The 21585-nt window shown below is 26.8% G+C and overlaps 1 protein-coding gene and 3 pseudogenes across 3 annotated transcripts; 1 reads left to right on the forward strand and 3 right to left on the reverse strand.

The window, feature by feature from the left end:
- The first annotated feature begins 568 nt into the window (after positions 1-568).
- On the forward strand, positions 569-2475 carry LOC132946432 (uncharacterized; annotated as a pseudogene).
- Positions 2476-4422: 1947 nt separating this feature from the next.
- On the reverse strand, positions 4423-17259 carry LOC132946976 (uncharacterized). Of its 3 annotated transcripts, XM_061017123.1 has the most exons (7): positions 17225-17259; positions 16306-16503; positions 11016-11123; positions 10589-10671; positions 10340-10475; positions 10252-10270; positions 4423-5871 (listed from the first exon to the last, which is right to left on the reverse strand). In XM_061017123.1, the coding sequence occupies exons 3-7, from the start codon at positions 11031-11033 to the stop codon at positions 5609-5611; spliced, it is 519 nt and encodes a 172-aa protein (XP_060873106.1). In that variant the 5' UTR covers positions 11034-11123; positions 16306-16503; positions 17225-17259; the 3' UTR covers positions 4423-5608. The 3 variants fall into 3 exon arrangements, with proteins under 3 accessions (XP_060873106.1, XP_060873105.1, XP_060873104.1); XM_061017122.1 differs by lacking the exons at positions 16306-16503; positions 17225-17259 and adding an exon at positions 11744-12360; XM_061017121.1 differs by lacking the exons at positions 16306-16503; positions 17225-17259 and adding an exon at positions 11663-12360.
- A 275-nt stretch (positions 17260-17534) lies between these two features.
- LOC132947918 (kelch-like protein 2) lies at positions 17535-20135 on the reverse strand (annotated as a pseudogene).
- LOC132947919 (uncharacterized) lies at positions 19998-20551 on the reverse strand (annotated as a pseudogene).
- Between the last annotated feature and the right edge of the window lie 1034 nt (positions 20552-21585).

Raw genomic sequence — 21585 nt, forward strand, 5'->3', positions numbered from 1 at the left:
TAGTTTCCAGATAGATTCTACAATAAAATATAACACCTTCATAGTTTTTAAGATAAAGTCATATGTCAATTACTTTTATTACCCTACTATACTTTAATCTTTTATATATCAAATGTATATTTATATCTATAGTTAAATAAATATTTGGTGTATTATTTCATTAAATATTATTATGATGTAAAATTATATACTTTACATAAATATATGGTTATAGAATATACCTATGTCCAAAAAAGGTTAGATTACCTATATACAATTATTAAATTATAAAATGTATACTATAATGAAAATGCGTTATGAATTTAGTTAGTACGGGGCTTTTTTACCGTATTTTGATATCGGGGCTTTCTTTTCCGAATACCGCTAATATCCTGTTCATATAAAATTATGATTTGGTTATCGTTGCCATAATAGAGAAATTCCACTATGAGCGCCTTATATGCGTGCGCCCAACAAAATCGCTACAACCAATAACAATACATAACATCAGACATCCGAAATTAAAAATATGTGAACATTTACTATATAGCTTATAGTTTAATTAATTTATATTTATTTAATATTTAGTATGACGGGACACAGATGCATTGTACTAGGATGTAAATCTGGTTATGATTCCTGTGTAAATAAACACTATTTTTACACTGTCCCAAAAGATCCAGCTAAACTTGAACAGTGGAAAAAAGCTATACTAAGGAAAGATTTTGTAATTAAACCAAGGCAAGTGGTGTGTGAATTACATTTTCATGAATATAATAAGGACAAAAGTGATGACAGACATGAATGAAAAAATTGTCGTAGAGGTATTGTACCACTGCTTAGTTGTGACTATTATATATAAAATATATAGTATAATAACATTTAGTAACTTTTTATTTTAGTATCAGTTTAATTATATTTCATTAAGATATGGTGCCCCTAATGTACATAAATTGTAAAACTAGATTCTTTACTAGTGATTCATCTATTTATTTTAAAATCAAATTTTTGTGAGTAATATTAGATAGGTATTTATAATTTATTTATTAATGGTTTGTCCCCCACAGGCACCATAAAAAATTCCATCTATTTTCCCAAATTGTCCAAAAAAATTATCAAGGCCTTTAAAACATAGAAGACCACCTTTATTGAGAATAATCTAGATAATATTAAAAAAACTAATAATCTTATTAATCAAGAAAACATAACTAATGTAGTTATTCCTAAAGGCTGGAGTACACATGTTAATGAAAAACAACTCACAATGTTTTCTTATTACTCTATTAAAATAGAAAAACAGCCAACTAAAATACCTACTCCATTTATATTTAAAAGAGTTTGTGTAGGTATTAACTTAAATATTAAATGTCATAATATGGATAAAGAAATTGATGCACTTAAATTTATACGGGAAAAAATATGTAGTATTGCAGAATTAGAAGAGTTATTAAAAACATTTGATAGTTCAAATATTTGCAATGGATTTAAAGTAGATGGCGATATTCAGAGTCAAAAAACCTTCATTGACTTGGCTGGTACACGAAGGCACTTCATGTGCCAATATATTTGGGAAGATTCTAAAAAGTGTGAACATTGTACATGTGCTGAACGAAGTCTTAATCGCCAATAACTAAAATTGAAAATAAATAATAAACCACAAAAATTATTAGGCCTATACACGAAAATAAATAAATAAACAAATAATAATAATAATAATAATAATGATATACTTTTTGACAAAATGCTTCAAGTCCTAACATGTAATGTTTTATGTATTACTGACATCATACCTAATTATGAAATATGGTTTTTTTGGTTTGAATATCAATTTTTGTAAACATTTTTAACATAACAAGCTTATACTTAAAAATTATTGTGCATATTTTCAATATTTTTTGTCTGTTGTATAAACAAATCATAAGAGCATTGTAGATATTGAATTTTCAAACTTTTTTACTCACAAATAAAATGTTATTATTAGTGTTTGATGTATGAAATATTTCATAAAAACGTGAAACATTGAAATTTTTTTTAACACAAATATTAATGATGGTTATTTATTAATTATTAGTTATATATTTATATAGTCCAAGAATTCTAGATACAATCATTGACATTAATGGAATAAGAGTGCTACGATTGACATATTACTATGGTCTTGTTTTCGACTATTTATAGCAAAACTTGGTTATTTTCCCAGGAAATGGCTTATCGTTGACGATATGCAATGATCGTACCTATTATTGTAACTAAATAATATTTATAATATTTATTACATTGTCAAACTTTATTACTGTAATACTTATCTAAACGTTATAACTTAGGTATAAGTTTATAAGAAGAAAACTATTTATAATTATATACATAAGATTAATTAGTTAATAATTAGTAGAATATATAATATGATAAATATTGATAACTTTATAATGTTCAGTGATCTAAATTGTGATGTAAGAATTTAGTAGGTATACAATATACCTACTTGTATCATTTAAACATAAAAAAATTTAAAAATGTTGTATACAATTTTAAATGTATAATACCAAAGGTTTTGGTATACATATAGGTACCATACAATTATGAAGGTAGTTAATTACAATTATATGTAAATACAAAACTTATTTAAAAATAAAACAAAATTTATTAAAATACTAAAATATTTCACACATTTGAAATATTTCATTATTTAAAATTTCATGAAATTATCAAACACTAGTTATTATATGTAAATAGAAAAAAACTAAAAGAAGTATAATTTTTTAAATATTTATAAAATATTTAAAAATAATAATAATACATTTATTTATTGTAACCCCAAAAAAAATTTACAATTTTCAAATAAATAATAGCACATACTACAGACAATAGTTGCAAACTCATCCTAAACGCAATAGCTTGTATGCGGATGAGTTGAGTTCATAAAATAATATACAGTTTCTTAATGTAAAAATAGAATTAAATGTAATAACTTAAAATGTAAATTAGATATAAATTATATCATAAAACAAAAGAGAACACTGCAGGTTTGTATAACATAATATTGTATACAAAAACACGGGTAGTTTAGAACACTCACAGACTGTGGAGTCCCGGAACGGTCACTGCTGTGTGGGAATAGACCTTTAAGTACACTAAGTAAATAGCTCAAGAGTTATGTTGAACATTTTTTTTCGTCTTAAAAAAACTAATATACATATTTGGTGAAAAATTTAAGTCCATAATTATTCACTTTAGAATTGTTTGATATAAAAAAATATATTAAAAAAACAAACATAATAAATGAATAACATTTACTAAACTAATCTGTAAATCAAACAATTGAACAATATTAAATCAAGCTATGTATTTCAATTAATTAAAAAAAAAAAACAATATGCTGGAAAATTGGAAAATACTGTACCAATTTTTAATGACATAGGTATGGCACAAACTAGGAAATAGTAATCGTTGTATATATTACGCAACCCATGAACCCATTGAGTTAATTGTAAGCTGTGAGGTTGAAGAAGAGAATATAAAAATAAACAAAGCAGGAATATTTAGTCTAAAACCAAATAGTAAAGCTTTCACAAAAATCACTAATATATATTATTAGCAAAACATCTGGGGAAAAGCATTTTTTCTAAAGACTATATATCACAATTTAACTTATCTAAATTAACTGAACACTTCAATGATAAAATAAAACAACAAAAACCCGAGGATGAAAACCAAATAAGCCTTAATACAGCAGTGAAGTTTAATGATTTTAAAGTATATGCAAAATCAATGTCAGCCATAGATGAACAAATAACAAAAGAATTAAGCTCAAATTCAAATGATAAAATATAAATGGGGCATTCTGCAAGATTGTTGACGGTAGTACTAAGATTAACGGGAATTATCGTATTCAAAATAATAAAATCACTAAAATGGAGAAACAAAAATAAACCAATAGACACCGTAAAAGTAGTATATATTGTATATACAATGGTGAGAGCAACAAACTTCAAGTCCAGGATAACACAGAATCAGTATACCACACAAAAAAAACCTTAATTTAAAATTAGCTTACTTAATATTATTTAATAAATAATATTGTGGTAGAGAATATGGTGGGTCGTGAGTAATATTATCATAGTAATTGTAAAGAAAGTACCTATGTGTTTTCTTAATAATTATATAATAATAAAAGAATTTAATATAAAACTAAGAACTAGTTTTAACGTAGGTATAAATATAAAAAAAAAATGTGTAAAATAGAATTAAGTAAGAAAAGTAACCATTATTCTTAAAATGAAAATGTCAGGAAAAACAAAACTGTAAAATAATACAATTTAGTAAAAAAATTAAACATTTATTTAAGATATATATTATAAAAAAAAAAATGTAAAATAAGATTAAGTATTATCAAGAACAAAAATCAACGAATAAAAATTACAAATACCAACCCATTCTTACAGATAAACCAACCCATTCTTACAAAAAAGAAACAATTGCAACCATTGCAAGATTCGCCAAAAATATTGAGTGTCCAGTAAATAATTCGTACGAAATAAAAAAAATACTGACGACGAAAATTCGCAATCGGAGGAATGTATAAACATTATATTACATACTATAGATTTTCTCTTGGATAACGAAAAAAACACATATGAGGTTTGTAGGTGATCTGTTTATTTCCGAAAAGAATATTATAGGTATGCATACGTTTTAATTTTATTGTTTATTTATATACTTAAACGCCTCAACTGCTATAAAGTTATTGGCATTTCTAAAATATATATTACAATTAAAGTTGTATATAAAATATTTTTAATGTGATACAATATGAATGGTTTAAATTATTGTAATTACATGTGTATCTAGGATTTTTTTAAGGGTGGGTATAGAATTTTTAATAGACATTCACATATTAAATTCATATTATTATATACATGTTGTATTGTGTTTTTGAGTTGGGTGGTCCTTTAATAGTAGTTTTCCATACTCATTACGTACATACTTTATATAATTTGGGTTTTAGACTTATAAAACACGTTTATAAGCCAAATTAGCTGTGGTTAAGAAGACGTTGTACCCGCAGCATGTGTCTTCACGCATCTATCGTTTTTATTTCTTCATTATCGGAACTTCAAAGAAAGTTATTAAAGTTTGAAAAACACAAATAATAATGGATTTTGAATCAATAATAACTTTTTTCGTAGAAGTGATATAAAAAAAAATAAAAACGATATTGCACAGCCAAAATTTTCCTCTATGTGTGGTGAAAATTTCATTTCTTAGTTATGACAGTTGTAACCTTCTCAGTTCTTTCCCGCGCCAAAACGTTTTTGTTATGCCGTACGTGTGTAAAACGGAGACAACATGCGGGTGCGACGTCCTCTTATGTCATTTGTCTCAAATAAAAAATTGGCATAATCTGTCCATGCATCCACACAAAAAAGTTTTATTGAACATGCTTGAAATAAGTATTTTTTTTGATAAATCATTTTCTGATTTTTTCATATAAACAAATGCAGTTTTTTTTTTTTTTTTTTGAAATAAATAATCTTAGGGACACAATCTTAGGAGGTAGAAACATTATTCATTTTAATTAATTTTAACAATTATTTACACAGTTAAAATAATTAAAGTATAACATTAAATATCAATTGCTATCAATTGATGCCACAACATACACTAAAAATGCAAATTTACTTAAAAATTCGGAATTATTGGGATGAATATTTCTTGCATTATCCAAGCAGTGGATACAATCTGCATATTTTTTACTGTCAAATAATGAATTCGCATAAAGAAGCATGACATCTAAGTCTTTAGGTTTATGCATAAGTAATTCCTTGCACATTCTTTGTGTTTCAATTAAATTTTCATTTTCATGTTCTGATATGGCAGAAATTAGAAGCTCATCTAAAAATATATATATATATATATTATATTAAACATAATTTATAACATTGAAAAATAATAAATGTTAAGTTATTTCAGTAAATTAATTTGTAGAATACAAATTGATACAATTCAAACAATTCGATAAGCTGTAATTAATTAGTATATTTATAATGTAAAATCTATTTTAAAGTAAATTTTAAGTTCTTAAATGAATAATAATATACTAAGTTTCAACAATACTTCAACTATTAAGATATCTATTCCATTTATGTGTATATCGTTAGTAGATATACCTTTGTCTAATAATAGTTTTTCAGTTTTTCAAATTAATATAAGTACCTAGTATTTAGGCACATTTCAATGAGTAGCCTTATTAGGCTCAGTAAATCATTAATTTAGTGTTACTGTATTGTGTGAAACCTGGCTTCTGAACGATTTTGAATTTAAATTAAACAGCTATAAAAATATTAACTCATTAGAAACAAAAAATAAATGTGATGGTTTAACTGTATTGGAAGAGAATCCTTAAACATAATAATAGTTGAAAAACAAGTACTAGGTAATTGCAATTCATTAAAACTTACGCTTAAGATGAATAAAATGATTTATTCTCTATATTTTATATTTATAGATCACTAATGATGATATATATGGAAGAATTTATTGGTTTGTTAATTTATTAATGTTTTTGATTTGCTTTTATCTATAGAGATAGATGAATATTTATTTTATTTAATATATATAACATTTAATATTCAAAATGTTTGAAACTAAAAACATGGATTACATATGGCTTTAGACTAAGCAACATTGCAATATTGACCATAGAAAGAGATGACTTTATTAGATGACTAAAAAACTTACTTAAAAATTTAAAAATTAAAAACCATTTATAATATTCTTCAATGTTTATTTATATTTGATTTGTTTTCAAAATTTCATATTTGTGTCCTTTCATTTTAGGTCAATATAGAGAATATACTGCCACTATCATGTTAATGATATATATTCTTAATTTATATTATAATAGCACACGAGCCTACATTAATATACCATATTATATAAGAGGTATAATGGGTATGAGAACAGTGGGTGAATGTATAATTTCATAATTTTTCTATTCATTAAGGTGTTTTTTAGTTTGTTTACTATATCAACACGAGTAATTGCTAAAAAAAACTAGAATTTTCAGGTATTTGTGGAGTTGCTAATATCATATTAAAATATTTCTTAAGTGAAAGAACTCAAACAGTTTAAGTAATTTATGATTATAGTATGGCTAAGGGCGATATTGAATATAAATATAAATAGTAATATGCAGTGCCGGAGCAATCGTCGGGGCGAGCGGGGCACGTGCCCCGGGCCCCGATATTTATAGTGCTCCCACCTGAATGAAACCAAAAAAAACATTGAACCAGTCTTTAAAATACAACGATTACGAAAAAAAAAACAAATGTTTGGATATGAAGGAGCCGATGACGTCATACAAAACACAGAAGATGAATTTAAATGTAATTACTTCTTAGTTATAGTGGGTGGTGCAATAAGTGCAATAACAAAGCGATTCGATCAAATAAATACATTTAATGACGTTTTTGGATTTTTGTATGATGTTGAAAACTTTATTATGTCCCTCATTTAGAAATTTTAAATTGCTGCAAAGATTTGGAAATACGTTCGTCAGATAATGACAAAAAAGATTTAAATGGTTATGATTTATACGAAGAAATATTAATTTTCCGCCATTTAATTGATAAAAATACTACACCACTTCAAGTACTTTCTGAAATAAAAAAAACGAACGCATTTCCCAACTTAAATATTGCCTTACGAATTATGTTGACAATTCCGCTTACATCAGCTGGAGCAGAGAGAACATTCTCAAAATTAAAACTTATAAAAACTTATTTACGAAGTACCATGTCACAACAAAGACTTACTGGACTTGCTACAATTTCTATAGAAAAAGAACTTTCAGAACAACTAAATTATGAAGATATAATAAATGATTTTGCATCTAAAAAAGCTAGAAAAATTAAAGAATTATAACTGACAACATTTTACTTTAACAATTTATTATGTATTTAATAAAAAAAAAAATATTGTTAATTGTTCAGCACACTCATTTTTTTTAAACTTTGTTTATAAGTTATTTATAAGTTATTACTTATCTACTAGTATTTAAACCTTACTTATTAGTTTATTTTGTATGCAAATAATAATATGATTATACATTTATCATTGATTGTTTTGATTTTCTTTACATACCTACTTAATGTAAAATAATTGTTGGTTTTAAAATCGATGGACAAAATTATCTTTTGAATTAAATCTTTAATTAATTTGGAATGGGGATGTAATGTATAAGATACGAATGAGGGCCCCGCATTTTTTACTTGCCCCGGGCCCCGCAAAACCTAGCGCCGGCACTGGTAATATGGAATTATTAAGTTTTGCCGATGATAAAACTATATTAATACCTCAACCAACAGTTGATAGATTGTACATGAAGTAAATGCGATTTTAAATAATATGTATGCTTGGTTTTGTAAAAATAAGTTTTAGCAATAAGTTAAGTAAAAATTTTGAAAAAGTTGATGACTTAGATGGGATAGTCATGTTAATTATATTAACGGTATTTATGGTGTATATTTTTCTATGTATTTAACAAAGCCAGGTATAAGATGTAAATTATAAAGGAATTATTTATTTCGCTTTAGTGAAATCTATTTTCTCATATAGTATATCTATTTGGGGAGGAACTTTTATAACATTATCTTTAAGCTCAATGTTACAATAATTATTATTCTTAAATTTGTACTAAATCGTCCTATACTAACTAATACTATTTTAATTTATGAAAAACTCAATGTAAATAATTTTAACGTTATTTATAATCAAGCTGTATTAGTAGACCTGCGTAAACATAAACATTTAATACCTGTATCACATAATAAACATAATACTAGATATAAGCAAAATGTTAATATACTTTTACCGAAGTCAAAAAGTTTTTAGATAAAAAAGTGTATAATATACTGGTCATTATTTATGTCGTTTGTTAAATATTAATATTAATAAGTTTAATGATTTAAAGTAATACAAAACTACCACTAGAAAACACCAAAAATAATGTTAGAAAGGAGCAGTTTCATTGTGTTTAATGACATTTCATTTTCATTTAACTTTTTTATACAAATAAATTTTGAATGGCTGAAGATTGAAGTTGTGTTTCAAAAAATTGTTATTAATGGTTTTGGTAGTTTTGTGTAGGCATGTGTGTGTTGATGTGTGGGCTTAATGAATATTTAATGCATAATTTTCAAACTTATAGATGAATTATGATCAGCTGTTATTTGATATTTAAATTTTTATATTATGAGCATTTTTAATTTGTGATATATCTCACCAATATCTTGCTTGAAAATTGAATTATCAAAAAAACTGTCAACGCTTGCAAAGCATGGATGAAGTTCTTACCTTAAGGTTTGATAACGGGTCAATTATCTCTAATATCAAAACTAACAACACACTATTGAAACTAGTTAAGAGGATGTCAGTGCACTATTTGTTTTCTCTCTCCGACCCACGCGCAACATAGTCAAAAAACATTTGCGTAGAATCGTTTTCTTAATGTTCTTAAGTAATTTCAGAGTAAAATCACCCATAACAAAAAAGATAGAGAATAATATTTTAGAGGAAATGACATATCGGTTTTATATTTTATTTTTATTTGACATTGTATTCGACTTTCAAAATAAACAAAAAAATGTTGTAAATTTAAATCATGTTTAAATCGTTTTGAAACAATATTTAGAGAAATATCGATATGTCTTTCCTCAAAAATATTATTCTCTATCCTTTTTTGTAATGAGTGATTTTACTTTAAGACTACTTAAAAACATAGAAAAAACGATTCTGAAATGCATTTTGTCTATGCTGAGTGTGAGCTAGAGAGAGAAAACAAATAGTGCGCTGACATCCTCTTAACAAAAATATGCTATTTTTTATGTGTGTAAGATGGAGACAACAAATGCATGGGTAAGCAGCGGCCTATTAAGAAATATTTATAAAAAAAAAAATTAGTATATACCTATATTTCATAATACCAGGAGGCTCTTGAGTTTGTTAGAAAAATATTGTTATATAAAGCTAAGTGAGTATTGAATTAGTTTAGACAGAAAATTAACTTAAAATGTTCTACATGAATTTTAAGTTGTATATTTTATATATAAATATGGTAACAACATACTGGGTGAAGTTTTCATTATATTTTATTAAACCCAGATACCAATCCTGGAGAAGTTTACAAAAAAAAAAGTTGTTTGGTCATAGGTTATGTATGCTCATCTAAATATAACATAGCAATAGATAGTACTGATAATAATTATAACTTACCTAGGCGTTCACTATATTTCTAAAAAAAAAAAATGTATTATTATATAAATATATTATTCTAAAAAATTTGAATTGTATTAGTTCATACCTCCATAGCCCCATAAAGTAGTGTTAGGGTATCTCCTGACAATTTAATTGAGCTGACTTTTGCAAGGGTTGCTCCAGCTAAATCTTTCACTTTGGTAAACCCTAATTTGCCAAATTCATGTGAGATATGTGCAAATCTAAAAAAAAAAAAACAATTATATACACATAAGAATGGTAATATTAAGAATAATTGTAAAATATTTAAGATCTATACCTAAGGTAATATTAATAATAATTGTAAAATATTTACTGATAAGTGTCATTTTCTGATAAGATCGCTGTAATAACTGATATCGGTGCTTCAGAGTATGAATGTTTTGGAAAAAATACATCCTGTAAGTGTTATAATTATTATTTGATGAATAAATATAATGTATATTTATTCATAATTAATCAAATGCGTTTAATACACATTTTTTGTCTTAAAAGTAATGTACATGGCAAAATAATGTTCAGTGGCTCATATTTAGCTTTATTAATCTGCTGTTATGCGAATAAATAATATATATATAAGGTGAATCTATTTATCATTAGAGTACTTATCAATTCAGTAACTAGAGTCCTTTTAAGTATCAAATTGAAAAACAGGATTTTCCTGATTAAAATGAAATCATAGTTCGTACAAATGTTCCATAAACATCCCATATACATGGTTAAATTATTAATAAATTACTTACCAAAAATACGGAATTCATTGTTGAAATTATGATTAACAATTGATTTTTCAAATAAAGACTGCAGATAATGATCTACATAAACTTTCGACCAAGTCTGTTGTCAATCAACTGCAAAATAAAATATATATTGTAGTAAGTAGAGATACATTAGAATAAATATAATATAAATATATTTGCATCTAATTAGTAACGGCATATTTTGTGTGTTGTAATATTGTTTTTTTAATAATTCAGTTTTCTATCCAGGGGGAGCGTTTATAAAAAACTACAATATATAATATGATGATGAATACTTGTATAGCAAACTGTGAACAGTGTAAGGCGCTTTATAGGCTGGCCCAAACAGGAATTAAATAAAACAAAAAGACTTAAGATGGAAACATAAATGTTCATTGTTATAAAAGATATGTTTATTTGGAATTATGGTAATAATTGTCTCCAGCCGTGGAAAAAACACAATAATATTAAGTACAACCACATTCCACACTCTAGAGAACCTATTATATGAGATTCTCTAACACACTGGTATGTTACCTGCATATACAATTCTACATCGTCTACTCGTCTGCTTGTTTGTCTTGTCTATCGAAAAACGCAGACAGTTGTACGTCATAATTTAACATAAATATGGTATTAACTATACCTACCTAATAATAAAAACATGCATGCAGTTGAAATTATACCATTGTATTTAGCCATGTCATCTAGCACACACTACTTATACCCACTATACGACAACGATGAAGTCGTGATCCACTGGTGGCGTCAAAACTTAAAAGCACTCAGCACAGAATATTGAAAAGGTATTCCAATCGCAGTTGTAGACACATAGACGCTTAGAACAGACTATGGTTCCAGATTCCAGTACTCCAGTCCGCTATAAGGTATTCAAGTCCAGTGAAGTGAACAAGCAAGGATAACGAAAATTGTAAGACTTTAAATTACACAGTGGAAATTTAGAAATTCATAGATGAATAAAATATTATGTTAATATAGGTTATAAGGGCGTATACAACTACAAGAACGCCATTGGTCCAGAGTCATGATCCGTGTGACGTGGCTGCGTGTAAATCTGCAGCAGCTGACGTGGCCGCTCGTTTAGCCGACGATGGCACGCCGTGTACATTATTCTCCATGAACGGTATAAACCATATTATGTCCATATGTACAAACCATGGTTGTATACTATTGGCGGCAATTTTAACCTTAGGATTGGGCTTGGCAATTTTTACCGTTCTCTATAATTTCGAATCTAAGTTGGTTACATATGGGGGTATTTAGGGATTAGGGACATAGGAATATATTATATACCCGTCGTAAAATATATTATATATTCGTGCGACGCCGTCACCGACTACCGTACTCTGCAAACCAGCAATAATTAAGTAGGTATATATAGGTATGCATTTTCGGGATTTTTATATATTTTAATCTAATTTATCTTTAAAAGCTTATATAAATAATATCATATAGAATAGACAATTCCGATCATTCGTATAGGAGATATAAAGTAAATGGAGTTCTGGTTTTTTTTTTCCGTTGAAAAACCAGATAACTCCGGAGTGGTACATACAATTATATTTATATATTTTTTTTTTTTATTATATTTTATTTATTATTTTTTTAATATTTTTTACAAATTTCTAAAACATAGAATGAATAATAATATTTTTTTTGTATTAAAACAAATTATGAATAACTAATAAATACATGGTTCTGATCAAAAAACAAGATAACTCCAAAAATGTAGGTTAATATTAACTATCATCTCAAAGAAATTAAGAAAATCAAATCAATTACTACGACATCTTTTTTATCGTGGTCTAATGTATCTAAATTAATTTCCAAATTATATTTATCTTTATTTAAATATTTTTAAAATAACATTATCGTTTCCTGAAAAGTTTTGAAAAATGGAGTTATCTCGTTCTTGCACGGACCCCTTCAATTTAAATCCAATTGCAGTAAACAGCATCTACTTGACAGGAAAATTATCTTTATAAAATATTTAGCCAACATTTTTCTTCCTATTTTAACAGACTTCGGACTGTCTATAATCTAGACTATAGACTAATTAAAAAGTTTTTTTTTTTAGTTTCTTTGCCATTAAAAATATAAATTATCAGAATTTAAGAAATTAGGTATGATATAATACAAATAAATAGTTAAACAATTTTTATGAGTAAAGGAAAAAATATGGGGAGGATGCTTGGAAAATTACCTTGAAGGTATACAATTTTACATTTGTCAAAAAATTGAAAATTAAGACTTAATTGAAAACATCTCATTTAAGCAATATATATATAATATATATATATACTAATTTGATAAATTTAATCTTGTTCAGTTGGTACATGCAAAAAAAGCTGCTTATCATACATTTAAACCATAAAAAAAATTGTAATTTAATTACAACAATCAATTTTTATAACGAAGATGGTGATGCCAATGATAATTATTTTGTTTTTATTAATCCACAAGTATTAATTTTATTGTAACTAACTATAATTTATGTATTTTTTTTTTTTTGATATACCTATATACAATAAAATTGTATACACATTTGTAGACATTTTATACCATCATTTTGTTGAAAATACAACAATTTTTAAATTAATACGACCTTCTCCTTTTGAACAGTCTTGGGTAGTATTCATAATATTTTTTAAAAGTATTTTATTACTATAAAAAAATACTTTTTTATTTACAATAATGATTGTTTTCTTTTAATTCTGGATTATTTTATAATATTACGCATATTTCATAATGTTTAATTAATTATATCAACAACCTAAGCCTGCTTTTGAAATACTGAAATACAACACTTGTAAGTATCTCTTACATATTGAATACAATTATTGTACTATTTTATTTTAAGTTATTAAAGAAAATGTAAACGCTATATTATGACCAAAAGATGCTACTCCATCAGTTTTTAAAAATTCCAAGACAATTTCAGTTTTGCACAAAAATGAATGTATTAATAAAAAAATTGTTTGAGGTAATATTGTTAATGCAATAGGTACCTAAAGATACTGTTTTCTATTTCCAATATATAAATGATTACAATGTATAATCATATAACTCAAATACACAATACAATTCGGTATATAAAATAGCCGTACAAAGGAGTCCCTAATAAATGTTTTATCAACAATGTTCAATAATTATGTTACACACAATAATTATCCAGTTATACTTGAACTTCCCAGTTATAAGCATAAATCTGAAATGATGATAGTAATTCTCCAAAATTACACTGTTATAACAATTAAATACTTAGTAATGAATTAAAAAGAAAAAGAAATAGTTGAAACTTCAATTTACAGTCAATAACTATATTGTATCTAAAATTACTAAATAAAATAATACTAAAATGTTGTTAATTACATAAATATGCATTCTATGTAGTATGTTGTCTTTAATAAAAATTTAGGCTTGTTATGTAGGTAGTAAACAGCAGCGACAATATAAACCTTTTACCCATAAGAGCAGAAATTGAAGCTACCCACACATAAATACAATTAAAACCTGTCATAATTCTTTAATTAAAATAAAATAAATGTTGATATCATTTGAAAATATAAATTTAAAGTAGGGCATAAGTCAAGTATAGTATATAGTATATACAGTATAAGATTATTAAATCTTTTTATTTAATAATGCTAATAATACATTATTTAACAAATATCACTGCCAAGTATCAATCCATTGAAAGGTTATATTTCATAATTTAACACTTTGTGGGTGGGTGTTTGATTTTGATTCATTTGCCTACATTTTTTTTTACTTTGGTGCCATTGCCACTCATGTCAACAATTATTTTAACAACCGGGATTCATATGTGAAACTGCTAAGTTATCAATTGTAAATAAAATACTAATGTAAACTCTGACAATATGAGTACCATTATCTTCTAAGTGGCATCATTTATAATATGAAGCAAGATATTATATGCAACAATATGATAGATGAATATATATTTTAGACTACTTTTGTAATTTATGAATTATTTATTACTCACAACACAAAGTGAAATAAGTAAATAGTATTTTATTAACTTATTTTAAATAAATAAATTACATTAAAAACATATTTTTACTCTTATTATAGTGAGAAAAAATAGAATGATGCATATTACGTGTGAAATATACAAACCAAATAAAACCAATTAATATAAAAAACATTTAACTTGACGTCTCAGTTCAAAACTACAACAACTCGAGTTATAACAATTCCGAGTTACATACACCATCTTATAGAGTATAGACTATTTTATATCGATTTCAGTTCAAGAACCCAATAAAATATGGTTAAATTATTTACCACAAGAGAGCATTTTCAGTATTATAATTTACATTATGTTACATAGAGAAGCAATATAGGAAACACATTATACCCAATAAACCAATTTTTTGAGTTTTTGCAGTATTGAACCGAGACATCGAATTATTAAACAGCAGATTATTTTAACATTTAAATATTAAATATAAACACATATATATTTTAAGCTAAAAAAAAAGGAATAATTATCCCCTTGTGTTATAATCAGAAACGTCTTACAAAGTAGCAATTTTATCATTATTTTTTTTCAATATTTACTTAATATATGATCCAGAATGCCATTCCAGTGCATTCCAGTCCATTGATATCTTGTATAACAAGACAAACATTTAACTATAACTGAATTAATTAATTATTACCTGATTAAAGCTAAATCAAAACGAACCAGATTATACATAATTAAACCCGTTTTCCAATGGCCATAAGCATCCAAGGTTCAAAAGAATTCCACAATATATGCCTTTCTAGTGATATTACGACTGTCCTTTTCCAGAAACAAAACACTCAATAAAATGCTAGTATTAGATACATTTAAATAATCATCAGACTTCTGGTATGAGCAAATGCTGCAAAGCTGTAATATATTTAAAAAAAATGTATACAGTTAAATCCAAAAAGAAAACACCTCTACAAGAATCTATTTGCTGCACACCAAAAATCTGATGATTATTTAAATGCATCTAATACTTGCACGTCATTATATGCTGAAATATGTTAAGTGTTTAAAACTTAAAACTGAAGACTTCGATTTGAATTTAATACTGGCCAGTTAGCCAGTTAGTTATTTGCATAACATAAATGTATCCAGTTAATTCCGTATAGAATAGACCTGTATAAAAACCTGTTTGCTGCATATCGGAAATCTAATGATTATTTAATTGCGTCTGATGCTTAACATGTTTTGTTGCCAATAGTCATTAATTTATTTGTGAATGTAAATACTTACCTATAAATGCCTTAGCCAGTAATTTTACCAAAAACCGTTCATAATACCGTTTAGATGAGTTAAGTAATTTGTCTTATAAAAAATATAACATTTATGTCTGTCGGTTTATGTGTGAGTAGTTCTTTACATATTGTTTGCGGATTGATGAAATAACCATTTTGGTTTTTGATGTTTTGGCTTGGCAGAGTTTAGAAGATTCTGTAAAAAAAGCATACAATTTAGAATTTTGAGCATCAATAATATTAAGTTATTTCAGTAAACAATTTATTAGAATGTAATAACAAATAAATTCAAATGGAGTTTTATTCTATGACCAAACTCGATGGAACAGAAGAACCCCATGCTTTTTTTAGAACTCTTGGCTACGGTTAGAAACCACCAAAAATAATGTGAGAAATTAACAGTGTAATTTTTCAATTTTTTAAGTATGCAACAAATTATAAATTGGTTGAGGACAAGTATGTTAAAGCAACAGTTTACTGACTAGTAAATTTTAAACATCTATAAAATAGAATCAGTGTTAGATAAGTACAGCAAAAAATTAGGTACCTAATTAGTTTTAAATTAATATTATATTTACCAATATGAAACATTTGGTTAATTGGTTGTAAATTGTAAAAATTATATTGTAAAATTATGAAAATTATTTTTTTTTTAGTGTAATAATATAGTCTGTATATATAAAAATGAATGTTTGTGTGTGTGTATGTCTTTTATGCATTCCTAAACGGCTGGACCGATTGCTATGAAATTTGGTACAGAGATAGATTAGATCTCTGAGACAAAGATAGGCTAATTTCAAAAGGGTAAATTCCAACCTGGGAAGGTGCTCAATCTGGGATTATGAGATTTACTATGGCCGGGTTTTTTTAAATAGTTTATTAAATACGTAATCCCTCGATATTAATGGAAAACTTACGTATTCCATTAATTGGAGTAAACAGTAAAATACATTGTATTGAACCCAATTCATATTTTACCAACTAATAACACTTTTGAATACCTAAAACAATAAATATACTTATAAACTAATTAGACTAATTAATATTACATATTAAAAGGTTACTTTATTTTTTCTTCAGATGATACTGAAAGTCTATCACTGGATATCAACTTAATTACTTGTTCGGACGATAAGGATAGAAATTCGTCACAACCAAAAACTTCTCTAAGAATCAAAATATTACAATAATAAATAAAATATCCTTATAGAATCATAAGGATCGTCATTAAATTTTGTACGAAAAGTGTTGACGAATATATACTTCTGATATTGTTGTCAAATTTGTACAGCATTGTAAAACAGCGAAAGCGTTAATACCAATACAATTTGTAGGGTATAGTTGTGACTGTAAAAAATCACAACATGCCTCTGTAACTTCCTGTAACTGCAAGAGATTTGCAGCTGGTAAAAAGACCTTGAGAAATAAACAATATAAAATTAAAATAATTTTATTTTCTATAATTATATCAACCTTTATCTATTATTACCTGGACGTTTTTTTCAGTGACCTTGATTTGTCTTGAATAAATAAAGTTTACTAACTGCTATAAAGCAGTTAAGTCAAACTGTTTCATTGATACAAGGTCATGATTCTTTTCGGCAAAATTTGTGAACATAGCATGGAAATACGGACTAGCCGCTGATAAAACCACTTAATGTGCGTGTATTATTAATATCACAAAAAATCTCACTACTACAAAAAAATTGTATAAATATTTATCAAGGAGATTAAATCACTTACCACTTACTTGCGTAAGGATTGCAAACCTTCATATATATCAACAAATGATGGTTTTTTATACAATTTGACTGGTTCACATCTTCTGGAATCTGGTATTTGATTTATATTTTGCATTGTGAATTTTATATTAAGTCAATGTATGAATGCCTTTAAACTAAAAACAGACATTTAAAAATCAATCATAATTATCGATAAATATCATTAACAATCCTTTATAATAAAGTAATAAAATTAATACATTATTTTAAATTGAAATCAGAAAAAAATAATATCGAGAAGCAAATTTTGCTGGATGAAATGCAATGATTTGTACAATATATTTTTTTGTAAAATAATTTTGAGTTCCATATAGGTAGGTACGTATCTAATAATATGTTCTTACCTTTAAAGTAGTTAACTTAAAATCAGTAATTGCATTAAAATTAATTTGAATAGTCTATTTAATTTTGTTACACCCAAACTAGTATTGAGACTTTGAGTGCCTGAAAAAATAAGGGATATAGTTAAGGTTGTTTGTTTTAAAATGTGATGTGAAGAGGATGGCACATTGAGACATTAATATTTCTACGAGTTATATCTCAATCACAATGAGACATGGTGTGGTTCACACTGAGATATTAGTTATAATAATTGCAATAATCTGTGTACAGTTTAAAACTTAACGTTTTTTAATTTAGCAGCATCTAATGGAATGCTTTTCATTTATCATTAAATTAACTGCTTCTTTAATTGTTTGGCACTAAAACTACAATTTATGGGTTTTCTTACTCAATTTTTAACCCAAGCACTAAAAGAACATTAATTAAATACAATAGAAGCCGCATATTAGAAATATGTTTGTAATAAGCGATTGGTTTGATTCAATCTGATTCTTAACTATTAGTTATTAGTTATTACCATCAAATTTTGTCCCATTCTGCTTTTTGATGTAAAAGTGGACCATTAATACGGGCATCTTTTTTCCTCACTTGTAAGAACCATTCCTTTAACGCTTTGTCAACAAATTTTTCTTTTCCAGCTCTTTTTCTTTTCAGACTACCACTTTCAATTTCCATTGTTGCGTGTTCAATATTCTAATGAACTTTTAGAACTCTATTTAATGTGGAATGAGAAACGTTTTAACGAACTGCAACACCACTTAAACTAATTTTTGGAAGCACATCATGACTTAAATAACTAATACTGCTGTTTCGAACTTAAATCTTGGTGTTAAGACATTTTTAGAATTTTAGAAATACGGAACACTTATCACCTTTACGTACTTACGCACGCCGAAGCTGAACTACGAACGATACGTACAGGAAGAGCATTCTTATGTAGGAACTGCACTTACAAAAGAGTACAGTAAAAATAATCTTAACGACAGCAACAATAAAAATAAATTACATTGCTTAACGATTTATTTTCAGTGTTCTAATATACCGTCCCGTCCCGGGACAATTTGTTTCAATAACGAGATTGTATCAATTATCCGTGTTTCTAATAAGCGGCTTCTACTGTATTAATAATTATTCCTTATATTAATAAAATCATTAGATGTGATACATTAAAGGCCGTTCTTACAATGTCCGGTAAAGTATCGATTAACGATAACCGACTGATAACAGATTTTATTACCTGCAGAATTCGGCCGGTTAAGTGTCGGTTAACTTTAACCGGACATTGTAAGCCCAACAAAATGTGTCTCATTGTGCCCCGTTACGTATTGCCCCACGTATACATTTCAAGTTAAATAATTATAAAATACCTAAACGCTAAGTTTTATATGAGTTATAAAGCTCAGAATATGTATTTTTTCTTCTGATTAATATAATGTAATAAAACAAAAAATACTTACCTTTATTATTTTCTTGGCAATCAAATTCTATAATGTTTTCATCCATACACTATAATTGAAATCCAATAACAATATTTGTAATAATAATAATTTATGAACCAATTAAAATATTAATCACTTACATCACTGTCAGTTTTCTCATAATCTTGTACAAGCATTTCATGTCTGGATGTATTTGAATCTTTAATTCTGTCACTGTCGAATGCTGATACTGTACCACTAAAAGCTAGAGGGTTTAAAGATCTTAGTTGTTCTTCCATAGGGGATAATTTGCCGAGTGCTTTTAATGGAATAGGAGGTCCTCCTCCTGTTACACAGGGTTTTGATTTAACATCTCGCAACTTAATTTTTACATTTTTTTTTAAATTTTCATATTTAAATTTTAAACATTTCGGACTACGATATCCATTTAGGCTTTTGCAATTAAATTTATTTGAATGCTTCCCATGTCTTATTCTTTAGGTTTGCTGTTACGGCATCTGTTTTTTTGTTTTCCAAAATATGTTTTTGATTAGCCACCAGGTCGACAAGGAGTTGCAGTTCGCTGTCGATAAAATTTGTGGAGCGTTCACGTTTGGTTTTTAATAAACTCATAGTTATTTAATTGTACTCAAAACTAACTAATACAAAACGACAACATTGAACATGCAAAATAAATAGAAAACTGTTTTATATTTTTAAAAGTGAAAAGCTGAAAACGTCAAGAAAATAATAATAATTTGTCAGATAATGACATAATGTGGCGTGATAACAGATAACAATTCATTGATAGATGTTAGAAACATGTTCATATTACTGATGTGACTAACATCAATTAATGCAGTTTGATAGTTAATTAATCTTCAGTTTTGTTATACCCTAGAATAGTTAATCATAGTATAAATATAATTGATAAAATCATTATATTTTTAATCTGCAGTTAGTTTTTATCTGAGACTAGTTAACTAGACATTTAACAGGTGATTGATAAAACGGCCCTAAAAGAAATTACAGGACAGTAGGTACAACATGAAAAATTAAACCGGCCGATGCAAAAAAAAAATCAATTAAATAGAAAGACAACTCGTGAGTACAGACATCTATATATTACCAAATACTATAGATCTATAGTATTTGATAGTACATACAGTATAACATGACAAATTAAATAGGTATGTCAGCAACTCGTGATACGCATGTCTGTGACGTAAGCATTTCTCCAACTGACTGCGCGGTGGAGTAGTGGTGGAGTCTTCGGCGGCGGCGGCTATTTGCAGCAGGGGCGGCAGTAGACCAATGAGAACCGGAGAAATGCCTTAGTCACAGTACACGGCTGGGCGGAGGGTGGGTGCGCGATTTGTTTCTAAACCGGTAATATTGCTGACATACCTATTTAATTTGTCATGCAGTATAAGGATATAGATATTAGTATAATAAAGATATCTAGTCCAAGACCGTGCTCATGAGTATACGTTTGTTGATACATTTAAAACATTACCGCTCCCGGTTGTCTCTTTTTGTACTAAACATTGATTTTGCTTCACAATCGTTATTGCAGTCGATCTATCGATTGCTAGTTATAACTATCGATGTATTGATTCTTATCGATAGGTGAATCAATTAAATACATATTATATTAAAATATTTTTAACTTTTGATGTCTTGTAATATTTTGTTAGTTGTTAATGTTTTTGTCTTACATTTCCTTCTTTATTCTTC

The sequence above is a fragment of the Metopolophium dirhodum genome, chromosome 6, assembly GCF_019925205.1.
Source record: "Metopolophium dirhodum isolate CAU chromosome 6, ASM1992520v1, whole genome shotgun sequence".
NCBI classification, from domain to species: domain Eukaryota; kingdom Metazoa; phylum Arthropoda; class Insecta; order Hemiptera; family Aphididae; genus Metopolophium; species Metopolophium dirhodum.

Bases quoted from the DNA above. Each gene is read 5' to 3' on its own strand.
- LOC132946976 (XM_061017123.1), bottom strand. The intron at 10,476-10,588 runs GTAAATATTTTA...TTTTTTTTTTAG, and splicing joins TCAGAAAATGACACTTATCA to ATTTGCACATATCTCACATG.